General features: G+C 43.8%; 1 protein-coding gene across 1 annotated transcript in view; it reads right to left on the reverse strand.

Annotated features, from left to right (window-relative positions):
* SLC2A13 (solute carrier family 2 member 13) overlaps positions 1-723 on the reverse strand; it is a 141,150-nt gene extending 140,427 nt beyond the window's left edge. Inside the window, exons 1-2 of the mRNA XM_031059015.1 lie at positions 669-723; positions 41-502 (exon numbers count right to left, since the gene is read on the reverse strand). Coding sequence (XP_030914875.1) covers positions 41-502; positions 669-723 — 517 coding nt within the window. The remainder of the gene's footprint in view (positions 1-40; positions 503-668) is intronic.
* Positions 724-12,983: the final 12,260 nt, after the last annotated feature.

The following is a 12,983-nucleotide window of genomic DNA, read 5'->3' on the forward strand; positions in this document are numbered from 1 at the left end:
GGGCCGCCGGCCGGGGCTGCCCCCCGCGCGGTTTCCGCACTGCCTGGGGAGCGCTGTCCGGGTGCCGGGCGCGTAAGGATCGCAGTTTGCTTAAGAGGTGGATCGTTTGAACGGAGACAGCGTTCCGCGTCCGCGTTTGTCATTTTCTGAAGCACTGGGTGACACTGGCTGTGCTGCTGAGCACGGAGGTTGCGGGTTTTCACTGCTGGGGTCTCCCGGCTCTCTTCGTCCAAGCTCACTTGCGGGGACCATTTCAGATCCTTAGTGTCGATTGACTGTCCCACCTCCCCTGCTCTCCCTCTTTTCTGGGTGTTGAACAGGAAGGGCTCTGGGGCTGCACAGCTCCGAGAAGCCCTCCGGCGCTGATGCCCTTGCTGTCTCTGCTGGGGCTCCCAGCCAGCCTGCCTGCCCCGTCCCTGCCCGCTGCACGAGAGCCGGCGCTGCCGCCTCAGAGCGCGGCGAGAGCGCTGGAACGAGCTGCCCAGGGACGACTGGCTGCTCCCTGGAGACACTGACACCTGGGCGTGTTCCTGTGTAACCTGCTCTAGCTACCCCTGTCTTAGCGGGGGCATTGAATGATCTCCTTCCAGCCCTAACAATTCTGGGATTCTGTTCCAAAAACAAGGGGAAATTGCCAGCAGTTATTCAGAGGGGGACAGGTTTCTTACCATGTAGGACCAGAGTTTGGAGCTTGTTCTCGTGTTTGTGCTTGAAGTAGAGCATCGTCTTTTGCTAATACCACCTTTAAATAGTCTTTTTGGGAATTTTTCACCGGGATACAGAGTCTGGTGGATCCTGTCAGCAGGGAGAGGTGCCCAGCTCCATGAGGACCCAGCCAAGCTTTGCTGCCAGTGTGCATGGAAGGGCCTTCCAGATGCAATGCATTTTTGGGGAAAAGTATATGTCATAATATCACAATATTATAATTTGTACTTCTTGTATGTTGGCATGTAAATGGATAAAACAAAATTTTCCTTCTGACTTAACAGCCTTCTGTAGAGATTCTCATAATGAGGCCAGCCAGTACCCAGAGAATTTTGGTAATTAAATGGATCAGTTACCAGCCCACACCTTGTGAGCAGTACTAGTCATAGCCATGTGAATTTAAAAATTAGAAGAGAGAGCAAAGTCCAATGTGGCCAGCTGCACACAGTCTCTTTGGTGGTTTGCCTCTGCCTCAGAGCAAGCTGTGACATACTGATACTGGTCCAGATAATACCAACTAAATAAAATAGTGAGCTGTAGTTACTAAAATTAATTATAACAGTGTAATAATGTCTATATAGGTAATGCAGTTAGAGAGAAATGTGGCAGTAGATTTCTAAATACAATAGGTCAGCTTGCATGTTTGGGCATGGGAGAAGCCTGAACTAGATAATAATAAAATGCATGTTAACATTCAGTTATTTTTAGTCAATATTTGGGTAACAGGTATGATTGGCACAGGGCATTCCTTATTTTAGTAAAGACCAATAGGGGCCAACCCAGTACTAGAGCAAGAAACAGTTCCAGGTTCTAGCATGAGGAATGAAGTTATCACAGAATGTGCTGAGTTGGGAGGGACCCACTAGGATCATGAAGCCCAACTCCCAGCCCTGCACAGCACCATTCCCAAGAGTCACCCCATGTGCCTGAGAGCATTGTCCAAACACTTCTTGAATTCTGTCAGGCTGGTGCTGTGACCACTGCCCTGAGGAGCCTGTTCAGAGCCCAACCACCCTCTGGGGGAAGAAACTTTTTCCAATATCCAACATCAACCTCCCCCAACACAACTTCAGGTCACTCCCTCGGGTCCTGTCACTGGTCACCACAGAGAAGAGATCAGTGTCTGTCCCTCCTCTACCCCGCATGAGGAAGTTGTAACTGCAGTGAGGTCTCCCCTTAGTCTCCTCCGGGCTGAACAGACCAAGTGACCTCAGCCACTCCTCATATGGCTTCTCCTCAAGGTCCTTCACCACCTTTCGGCATTCTCTAATAGTTTAATGTCTTTTCTATATTGTGGGGCCCAAAACGGCCCCCAGCACTCAAGATGAGGCTGCCCCAGGGCAGGGCAGAGCAGGACAATCCCCTCCCTTGCCCAGCTGGTGCTTCTGTGCTTGATGTCCCCAGGACACAGGTGGCCCTCCTGGCTGCCAGGGCACTGCTGACCCATAATTCAACTTTCCACTGACCAGGACCCCCAGGTCCTTTTCTGTGGCACTGCTCTCCAGCCTCTCATTCTCCAGTGTGTCCATATATCCAGGGTTGCCCCATCTGAGGTGCAGAATCTGGCACTTTCCCTGGTTGAACTGCTGAATGCTGGACATTCTGTCCAGAAGGATATTATGAGAGACAGTATCAAAAGCTTTACTGAAATCCAAAAAGATTACATCAACCATCTCCCCTTGATCAAATAGGTGGGCTGCCAGGAATTGTCCCCTCAGGTCCAGCAGCTCTCCATGAGCAGACTGGCTTACATTTCTACAGCACAAGCAGGAGAGAAGCTGTAATCTTCCAGAAGTCTCCAGACTTGCCTAACAAGCATAATACTGACTAGTTTTTTTTTTTATGTAAGCCCCAAATAAAAATGTGGGACACAGAGCATGAAACAGAAAACATTCACACCAAATCCCTAGCCAGCTAGAAGGAATGCGTCTACAGAATACTGTCACAACAGCTGGCTGTCACAAAAACAACCTGTCTTTTTAATAGGCATGGCAGATGCTGGAGGCACTCTGTATGTTGCAGTTAATAGAGACTCAAGAGAGCTAACAAAAAGCTTTTATTTTTTTCAATTGATGTCCCAACACAAGCACAAACAGACATAATTTCTCATCAGATCATGCTGTCAAGCTTCTCTCTTAAAAGGATTCCCTGAAGAAAGACAACAAAAAGTTCAGCTGTAAGAGTTCATGCATTACACTGAAGACTGACTTCATGAGAAAGATGGAGCATTTGTTTTGTTTGTAGATTTTCACTATTGTGATCATCTCTCTATAGTATTGCATTTCATGATAAAACTGACTTATAGATGATTTCACATTAATTCAAAATGCAGTAGGTATGATCAGTAATCTAAGACAGGGCATCAGATTCAAAGAAGGATTTTAGTGGATTTTAGGTATGATGTTATGCTTTCAAGAGATTGAATATTTAATTGAAACACTGTTTAGATTCACAGCACTTTCTCATTCTCTCCTTTAAGATGTGTTTGCACAATTGTTTGCCAGGATGTTGTGAAGTAGATCAAAGAACTTGTCCAGCTTTCAAAAACTCAAAGTTTTGTGTTTCAATAGAGAGCAGGAATAATCACAGGATTTTACTGTTTTTATGTTGTTGCTACATTGCGTACATCAGAAAATGTCTTCCAGAAAATTACTGAGGACTTTGTAATGTGCCCAGAACTCTGCCAGACCAGAGCAGGGGAGTAAGCTCCTGTCTTTGCAGGCCCTCAGAAGTGGGTGGATGAGTGCTGAAGTCTCCATCCAGGATTCACAGAGAGATGTTCTAGGTCTGTTTTGTGATAGTCTGGTGGTCAGTAGCCTCACCCAGCAAGTGGGAGGCCAGATTCATGGATTTGCTTCAGCCCAGGACTCAGGACCCAGGAAATCTCTTTCTGACCTCTCAAGAAGATTATAGGTTCAATAGGGAAAAGATGGATTTTAAAGGAAATTGGGTTGATGTGCAGACAAGAATGTAAGAGCCACGGGGCTAGACAGACAGGCAGAAAAGGATGTGATTCTGTGGCAAAAGGAGGTCAGCTTTATCAATGATGGTTATATTATTTACATGAAACTAGTTTCACCAAAAAAAAAAGGAGTAATACAAGGAGCAAATCCTGAAACCAAGAATTCTTCCCATCTTGGTTGGTGCTGTGGGGGTGGGCATGAGGTCTTTAGCCTCATGTGGTTTCAGCAATACAGTGTCCAACCCCTTTAGTTTTTAGGCTTGTAAACTAATTTCTTGTTTGTTACTGTTATGATGCCTTAAACTCTGATACTGCTTTGATAGTCAATTATTTTGCCACAATATCTTGCCAAACAGAGTTGCTATATGAGTTAAATACTACTGTGCTGGGCTGAGGGAAATCACCTAACTGAATATACAAAAAAAGATCAGCAAATGCAGTTTATAACAACAGCTTATATAATGTCTGAAGCCTTGGAAAAGCAATGACAGAACCTTTTCTTACAAGTTAAGTTTTCTTACAATCTCAAGGTTCAGAAACCTTTTCTGAACCTTGGTGGGGTACAACTTTTTACGAAAAGCATTTCTTCCTACTGAGGAAACACAAACCCTGACCCATGATCACACCAGTCTGTTGAGTTTGCAGGTATGTATGGGTAATATAACATTGAGACTGTAAGGAATTCTCTAAAAGAGAAAAAAGAAAAACAGGATATGAAAATAGGAGTTTAGAAACTATTAGAAATAAGCAGTGTATTGCTATAAGACTTCCTTTTGTTCCAAACTTCATCCTACTACAATGTTGTTTGGTCTCTTTGGAAAGAAGACACTTCCAGATATATTCTATAGTTTGCTGGTCCCCATATGGCATTTCTTCTCCAGCCATTTTCTCTATCTTGACAGAGTCATTCATTTATCTGAATGTGCCTATCTCTGAGCTCTCAATACAGTTTAGTTGTCTGTAATCCTTCCAGTGTTTGATTTGGAAATAAATCAATTTTTATGTACAGATCTGATTAGATCCTTCTCCAATATCTCAGCAGAAGTCACCTCTCATATACACAACCTCTCCTTGACTGGATGCTGCTATGAAGTACTCTTATTCCTGAGTGTCCTGCTCTGCAGTGGGACTTTTAGCCTGTTAGTTACCTTCTACTGCAGTTATCTGAAACTGTAAACTGGGACATCACTATTGACCTCCTCTGTAAAATCCTTTCAAACTGAAAGTAGCATCAGAATTTATTAATAAGGAATGTACTGGTGCCATGCATTTAATCCTACTGGTCAAGTGTTAAGAGATAAGTTGCTTAAAAAGTAGGAAGAGTTACAGCCTTAGCACAGGAGGAGGGTATGGATGATGGTTGATGGCAGAAAGAAGCTGACAAACTGGGAGATTAAGCATTCTTTGCCTGACAGATTGGCAGCAGTACAGCTAAAGTTGCCAAGACATCACATCACAGGCTGTTTCAATCACAGGTAACTTTAGTAAAGTAACCATCTGAGGTCACATTTTGTATAATTTCACTCTCTTTCTATAAATGTGAATTCCAGCAAACCCACTTCAGTCCTATTGAAAATGTAATTGTAAGAAGCACATTTCTCAAAGTTAAATCTTTCTCTCTATTTTTAAAATCTACAACTTTTTTATGCTTTAGAGCAGGGACTCAGTTTTTGGCAGGAGAACAGTTCCTTTCTGCCTTTCCTTTGGCTCTCAGAAGGAAGATCTAAAAAGATTTGACTGAAGCAGAGTCTCTGGTACAGGCAGTAGCAGGACATGTGAGAACATGCTGCTAAATCCAGTGTGCCCCAAAGGTTGCATCTGCAGCCATGAGATAGAGAGCTGTACACTGACATCTGTGCAGGTGTCCAGGAGTGAGGGTCAGGCTGTGCATTTAAATGCATTGCTCTAAAATTCAGTGCCCAGCACATGCTAAAAGCCAGTGCAAAATGGAGAGGGGGTGTGGAGGGGGATGCAGGCTTTTATCACTGCACAATTTGGATTTTTTACATTTGTGTACTTGCAAAGATGCTTTGCCAGTTTACAATCATTATGAAGTCATTATTACCCTGTAAAAGTCGTAATTACTTAGTTACAACACCTGGCAGCATGAAAATCAAGGACTTGGCACAACACTACCCATGAGATTCCAGGGATACCAGGAATGCTCTTCATACACTGTATCTTCAAACAGACGTACGCCAACACAGAGCTGTTTGTCTGCCAAACAGAAACCTCCTCGAGTGCTGCAGGGAAGCCCAGAATTACAACAGGCCATCTCGCACTTAGTTCATATTTCTGGAATCAGAGTAATGCTCTATTTCAGCACACACCTAGCATCTGGTGTACATGGAAGACATACAGGAGGAAGAGAACTGCAGACCCATTAATTTTGGTCCAAACCTCCTTCACTCTATTGTTCACTAAACAAATTTTATTTATGGGAGCCCATTTCCATAAAAGGTGGACAGTACTTCTAAACCAAATCCTTCTGTGGATTATATAAGACCAGAACATCCGTTGTCTATCATTTAATGAAAAATTAATCAGAAAGTCTTTCAGGCTTATTTATGACTAAATGCTGTTCTCCATCCCTGGAAAAGCAGCATCTGACCTGGTATGAATTTGCTACTTTATAAACTGTCACTTCATCAATGCAAAGTATTTCCATCAAATTAAAGTTCCAAGAAGTGGAAGCCATATTCTGTAAGCTGCAGGTTAGAAGCTGGCTTTGCTGTCAGCCCTGACACAGCATTGCCTCAGAGCAGAGCACTGTACAGAAGTGCTTTGTCTGAGTTTGCAAATGAAACTGGAATCAGACCAGGAACAATCCAGTCACTGACTCATTAAGTTGGTTGACCCTTTGGATCTGACAGACTATGAATCCATCAAAATTTGTTTAGTGGGATTTTTTCTGAGAGGACTGTGCCATGAGGGATAGGCAACTTTGAGAAGGAAATTGTACCATGTGAATTCCCTGTATGTAGGGGGATAGAATATAGGTAAATAAAGGTAGTATAGAAAGTAATCTTACCCCCTAAAGAGTTGCAGCTGGGCTAATTATTAAAGATTAGGAGCAGGCCTGACTTTAACAGGCCACAGCTGTAGCCAATAAGAAGAGTTTGGTTGAGGGAAACTGGAGTCAGTTGGCTACTGCGAGAAGAAAGTCAGTGATTGGAGGAGCTGCCTATGAGAAACATCAAGGAGGTACAAAACTCTAGCAATATGGAACCCTTGCAATGTAATGGCAACACCTGTACAAAGGCAAAATACATTCAGAGTGCCTAAAGTTGACTGACACATGCCAGGTATCATACTGGGACATGGAAGGTGAAAACCAGCACTTTCCATTGCTGGGAAAGAGGATGTAGCTGCAGCACACTGTCATTTGTAATTGCTTCCTTGCTTATTTCTTTCTCTATCTGTACTTCAAAAGTCCTATTTCCACCCATGTAGCTGGATGGGGTTTCTTTAATCTATTTTGTTCTGCTGTAAGTATTAAAATCTGCTGCACTTTAGAATAGATCCTCTGTGAAATGTTTTCTGTAACTTCCTCTAGAAATTTTAACAATTCCCTGACAAGCAGCATAGCGGCCAAGGTGATAATATTAAATATAGCGTTAAAGACTCTTGAAAATTGCATTAATAGTGATTTTTGACCCCTTCAAAGCATTTAATATGTGGAAGTGCTAATCCCCTAGGAAGGTTGGATTTTTAGTAGGAAGTGTTGAACAGTCACTAATTCCCATCACAAAGCAATGCCACTGACTTTTAAAAAGCATCTGTGAGTTCAGTGAGGACTCTGCTCTCAATATGGCACTAACAACACATGGCCCTGGATAGATGTGGGAGGCACTTCTGATGGTGCTCTGTGTGAAAGAATGGGAGCTAAACACACAGCACCTCTTTCTAGCAGCTTTCCAAGGTACCAGGCTGTTTTCACTAATGATGCAAAATTTATGCACCTGCTTCTCTCTGGAGCTACAAATTTTATGCCTAAATGAGGCAGATTTGAGCCCATCCCATTTTGCTTGCATGTAAAGGCAGGCACTCAGAGGCTGCCCTCAGTGGTGCCTGGCAGTCAGGAGGAGCAGCTGCACTGCCACTGTTTCAGGGGCTGCTGTCAGGAACACAGAGACTTTGTGGTGTGCTGCACACAGCTGGAATGTGGCCATGAATGGATACACAGGATTTAGGAAGGACAGGTGGAGAAGAGCCTGGGGTATTATGCTTTCCATTAAAGAGCTCCTTGACAAATGCAGTGCCCTGGTATCAAACTGGAGACAGACCTGCTGAGAATTTCTGGGTCAGGATCACAGCAAGGAGCAACCTGGGCATGAGGACTACAGACTGCAGACTAGGAGGAGGCAGGGGCTGAAGCCTCCAACCTGAAGCCCTTGTCCTCACTGGGAATTTCAGGCACCTGGTTGTCTGCTGGAGGGGCAACACGGGGCAGGCAACCCAGGATGTTCTTAGAGTGCAGTTGTAGCATTTTCCTGGCACAAGAGCAGGGCAGTCATGACTGACTTGTTCATGCTGGCTTGGCTTTCTGCTGAGGAGCAGGGAAGAAGTGGGGGTGAGAGGGGTCACAGAGCACTGCTCAGGCTGTGGGTGATTTGTCACAAGCTTTAGCAGTCGTGAGGTGACAGATGTAGCAGAGCCAGGGAGGTGAGCCACAAGACTGAGTAAGCAGATTGAGTTATTCAGGAAATAGCCTGTGGGAAGCAGCTGTGAAGGGGAAGAGTCCCCAGAAGAGCTAATTGGTTTTTAGAGAGAACTTAATGAGAGTTCATGCATCAGCTATACCATTGTGCAGGAGCACAGGAAGCTTCAGCTGACAGCCCATGGGCTAGGCAAGGACCATCCAGGTGAACTACAATACAGACAGGGAATATGCAGGAAGCAAAACCAAAAAGCACTGCTTAGGCACTGAGGAATAAAATCAGGGAAGCTAAAGCCCAGCTGGAACTAAAATTAATGAGGGACATAAAGAGTAGTAAGGTAAAAAGAGATAACATGGGTATAAGATGGGTCCACAGGTGGATGGGAGAGACAACACAGTGAAGGTTGAAGTAATCAGCAGCTTTTTTGCACTAGTTGGCACATATGAATCATGCAGTCTGGCCATTACACATATCAGCATGGGGTGGGGAACAGAAGGGCAGTGAGAAAGCAGCAGTTAGGGAGCACTGAGATGTCTCATGGGCATTCAAACCCATGGAATCAGGTGGTGGTCACTCAAGAGCATTGACATTGCTGGCCTGCAAGGTCACTGTCTATCATCTACAGAAAATCATGGCAAGCAGGAGAGGCCCTGCTGACTGAAAGATGGTTAATGTTACATTTATTTTTAAAGGCAAGGCAAGATATAGGGAACTGTAAGTCAGCCTGGAGAAGTCGTTCTTTGTAACTCCTGAGACATTTCCCTGAGGGAGCACAGGGGTGTGCTGGATAGGAAGACAGCTTTGCCCTCTGTACAAACAAAAGGTGTTTGTACATCACCAAGAGCACATGTGACACGAGTAGTGCTGGGACTACACTGGATGACTGTGCAAGACAAAGCCACAACTGGTGTAGCCATACTGCCTGCTGGGAATGGTCCCAGGAGCAATGTGTCCCCATCCACTCCCAGGGTTTGTTTCAGGTCCTGTTGGTCGATCCAAGAGAGAGACAGAAGCGACCTACAATTTTGCACTTACACCTTTTATGGATCAGCACTCAACTTCTCTCACTAGTGCTACCTTGTTTAGCAGAGCAGAGGAGCCCCTCTGCTCACCATGTAGGCAGCTGTAGCTCCTGCCTCAACATTTCAGCTTACATGCTTAAAGAAGGTGGTGTGAATACCCACCTTGACATAGGCAACTGGGCGTGCTGCCCGTATCAAAGCATTCACTACAGAAAATTATGTCCCTGAGGGGCACAGTCCCACATGTAATGCCAACATAAATGTGAGGTCTTGAATTACAGAATGCAGCATCTGGTACTGTCAATAGAGACTAAGGCACTTTTTGTAAAATGTGTTAATATGAAATAGATGAGGTAAAAAAGGATGGTGTAGCATTCGGTCTCCTCTAAGACATTAAGAGTGCAGTTTAGGATATGTGGAGCTTCTAGCTCTGACAGTAACACACATAGGTGACATTAAGTGAGCAGCTAACACAGAAATGGCAGGTACCCACTGTTAATTGGTAGTAGAGGTATCCTCAAAATGTGCTAGGGGAGCACAGCCAAACAGCCCACAGGGAGGCATGTAAGTGTACAGGTTTGGGGAGGTAACAGAATACGTTAAGGACTGCATCTTGAGTTGAGCCATGACACTGGTATTCTTCACAAGACTGTGAGAATTTAAACACATTAAGAAAGTGTGAAAGGTTTGGCTACACTGAAATGTGTATGCTTACTCTCAACACTGAAGACTATTAAAGTTACATTTTTGTTGCAAGTCTGCATCTGTATACTAATTTTTGTGATAATTTTATTTCAGAGAGAAATTCCTAATATATGGGAAATTAAGTGGTCTATATTTTTCTACTGGTAAACAGGTGGACCTTCTCCAAATGAACAAGAACTATTCAAAGAACACAATTTGGTGAATATATTTACCACTTATCAAAGATACAGCTCTGTGAATAATGAGGTGGTTATTTCTTAGGAACAACAGCAAATGAGAAAGAATCATCATTGTATCATCATTTGTCTTACATTCATCTCTCCAAAACTGGCAATTAGAGAAGTTTGCATTGACAGCACTATTGTAGATAACATAATGTAAGAGTGAGAGGGAAAAAAATAAAAAGAAATAGAAGAGGTTAAAAATGGCAGAGGAAGAAACAAAAATCTTGAAGTACAGTAGGAAGAAGTCAAAATAAAAAAACAAACAAACAAACAAACAAACAAACAAAAACACAAAAAAAATAAAACACACACCAAAAAAAACCCCAAACAACAAATAGGCCTGTCGGCTTCTGGAAGCTTTAAAGTAGTGAAAATGGAAAAAAAAGACATGGTGAGTAAACAGGTGGAAATCTAAGTTTTAGATACTGATTCCAACTGAGTTGGGTTAGGTCAAGAGAGTCAATCAACAAGCAGATGCTCTTGAGGCAAAAAATGCTGAACATCAATGATTTTGAAGAAAAAGAAGTGGAGTAAGTAAGCAATTGTTTGTGACACAATCCCTCCCTCTACTCCCTCTTGCTGTTGGGATTGACATTGCTTTAAAAGCCCAACACCATATGTTTGTCATCTGATGGTGAAGCTGTGTATGAAAGAGCTTCCAGGCTGGTATTGCTTAAGAAAATCTTCTGCTGAAGCACAGGACAGACCTTTTCTAGGTTTCTTTGCAGGGACACACAGTCCAGATGGGTGGTCTTTATATCTGCCTCCAAGTGTCCAACCCACATCCAGGCCTGCAGGGGATTTTCCAGCAGGATCTCTCCCAAGCCTTTATGTGAGTTGGGCCCTTTGCAAAGCACAATACAGCTGGTTTTTGCTCTCTAGAGTTGTGCTCCAGGCCCATCTTTCTATGAGGCAGGGACAAGGGAATGGAACCTTCTTTCTCTGAACATCACCAGCCTTCACCAACTCAGATAATGGCTTGCATCAGGAGCAGCATTTTTAGTACCCTCCCAGCTTGAGAGTTCAACCCATGCCTGAAGGATGAAATTGCTGGAGGATACCAGCTGGCCCAGCACCCATGTCTTTTTGGAGCCAATGCAGAGCACATGGGAGCAGATCAGCCGTCCTAGAGGCCATTTGTAGGTAAAGACTTAGATGCTCTTGCACCACCCCTTAACGTGGGTGCAAAGTTCAGAGCCCATTGGAAAGGGGCAGCAAATCCCTCCATCCTGGGCCTCCTACCTGCCCTTTCCAGCCCTTCCTTGCTGCTGGAAGAGGGTAAGGGACCACCAAACCAGGCTTGGGTTTCTGCAACCATTGTCATGGGACACAGAGATGAAGACAGCTGTGCTCTGACTCCTCTACAGGGATCAGCTTCCTCATGAGAAATGGCTTTCCTCAGCTGCAGCTTCCTTCCAGGCAGATGCACCTTTGTCCCTGCAGACTACTCTGTCTGCAGCTCTCGATGCAGAAATTACCTCTCTGACAATGCCATTCCTCCTGTTCCTCCAAGCAGCACATTTTGCACAAACTGGTGTGCTGACAAATTCTGTTTGAACAGGAAATATTACTTCAGCATCACAATCATCTTTCCATTTTCCTTAATAAGCTTTCTGTGTGTATTACATTGTGTTTTGGGGCCAGCAGAGCCTCAAAATACTGTTAGGTTTTTGAGCAAATAGCAATATTGGAAAACAGATCCTGGTCTGAAAGTATATAATTTAAGCAAAAACAGAGATAGGGAGAATTGAGCTTGCAGTTATGTTAGCTAAAGTGTCCTCCTTGTTCCCCACCAGGGAAATAGAAGGAAAAGTTGCTAGGCTGTGAGATGGATTATTTTTTACAGGCATGCTGATTCCTCAAATTCATTCATGAAAAATGATCAGGGAAGAGAGGCGCAGCATTGAAGCACTGCAAATTACACTGGAACTTTCTGTAGTGCTAATGCATCAGTGCCTGTCATTTGAAATTTCTGCATCAGTTATTTGGGAGTTACACGAAAGGACAAAAAAAGTCATGTTTAGTCATCAAATACTCATAACTAATTTGGGTAATAGGGTTCATCAACAGACATGAAAGAAAGTATCTGAGACCTAGGATTAGAGAGGAGATGAGAGGATCCCCATGGGTGTGGGAAATCTTCAAGGAAAAGCATTACTAATGAAAGAAAATACACCTTTTAAAGTAGACCACTGATTTGTTGTGTGGGGGAGGACTTCAAATGAGCAATGTTCTTTCCTCACAGGTATTAAATTGTCTGTGGCCATTAAATCCACTACTGTCAGCCTCTTCCTGACAAAGATGCTTGGAACACAACTCATTAGACTCAGAGGAAAGATGTTCAGGACTGGTACCCTGGGATGGGACCTGACTCTATGCCTTATTACACTGGGTGGGCAACTGGAGCTCTTTTGGGGGGTGATTCTAGGTGCTGAGATGCCTGTGTGGGTACACTGCTGTCTAGGAACCTCTGTTCCCCCTCCCTTTCCCATGCAACATTAAGAATCAATGCCCTGTTCTAGCTTTATTTTCTAATTGGTCACCTTGGTGTGTTGGACCATTGATTTAAGGTCTCTTCATTGATGAAAGGAATGAACTCTCTATTCTAGAGGGATTTTGACCCACCCCTTGAGAAAATGAATGAATTTATGAAAAGCACCAAAGCAGACCTGTTGCCCAGGAGCAATACAAATGCCTGCTTGAG

This window comes from Geospiza fortis, unplaced genomic scaffold, assembly GCF_000277835.1.
Source record: "Geospiza fortis unplaced genomic scaffold, GeoFor_1.0 scaffold424, whole genome shotgun sequence".
Lineage (NCBI taxonomy): Eukaryota > Metazoa > Chordata > Aves > Passeriformes > Thraupidae > Geospiza > Geospiza fortis.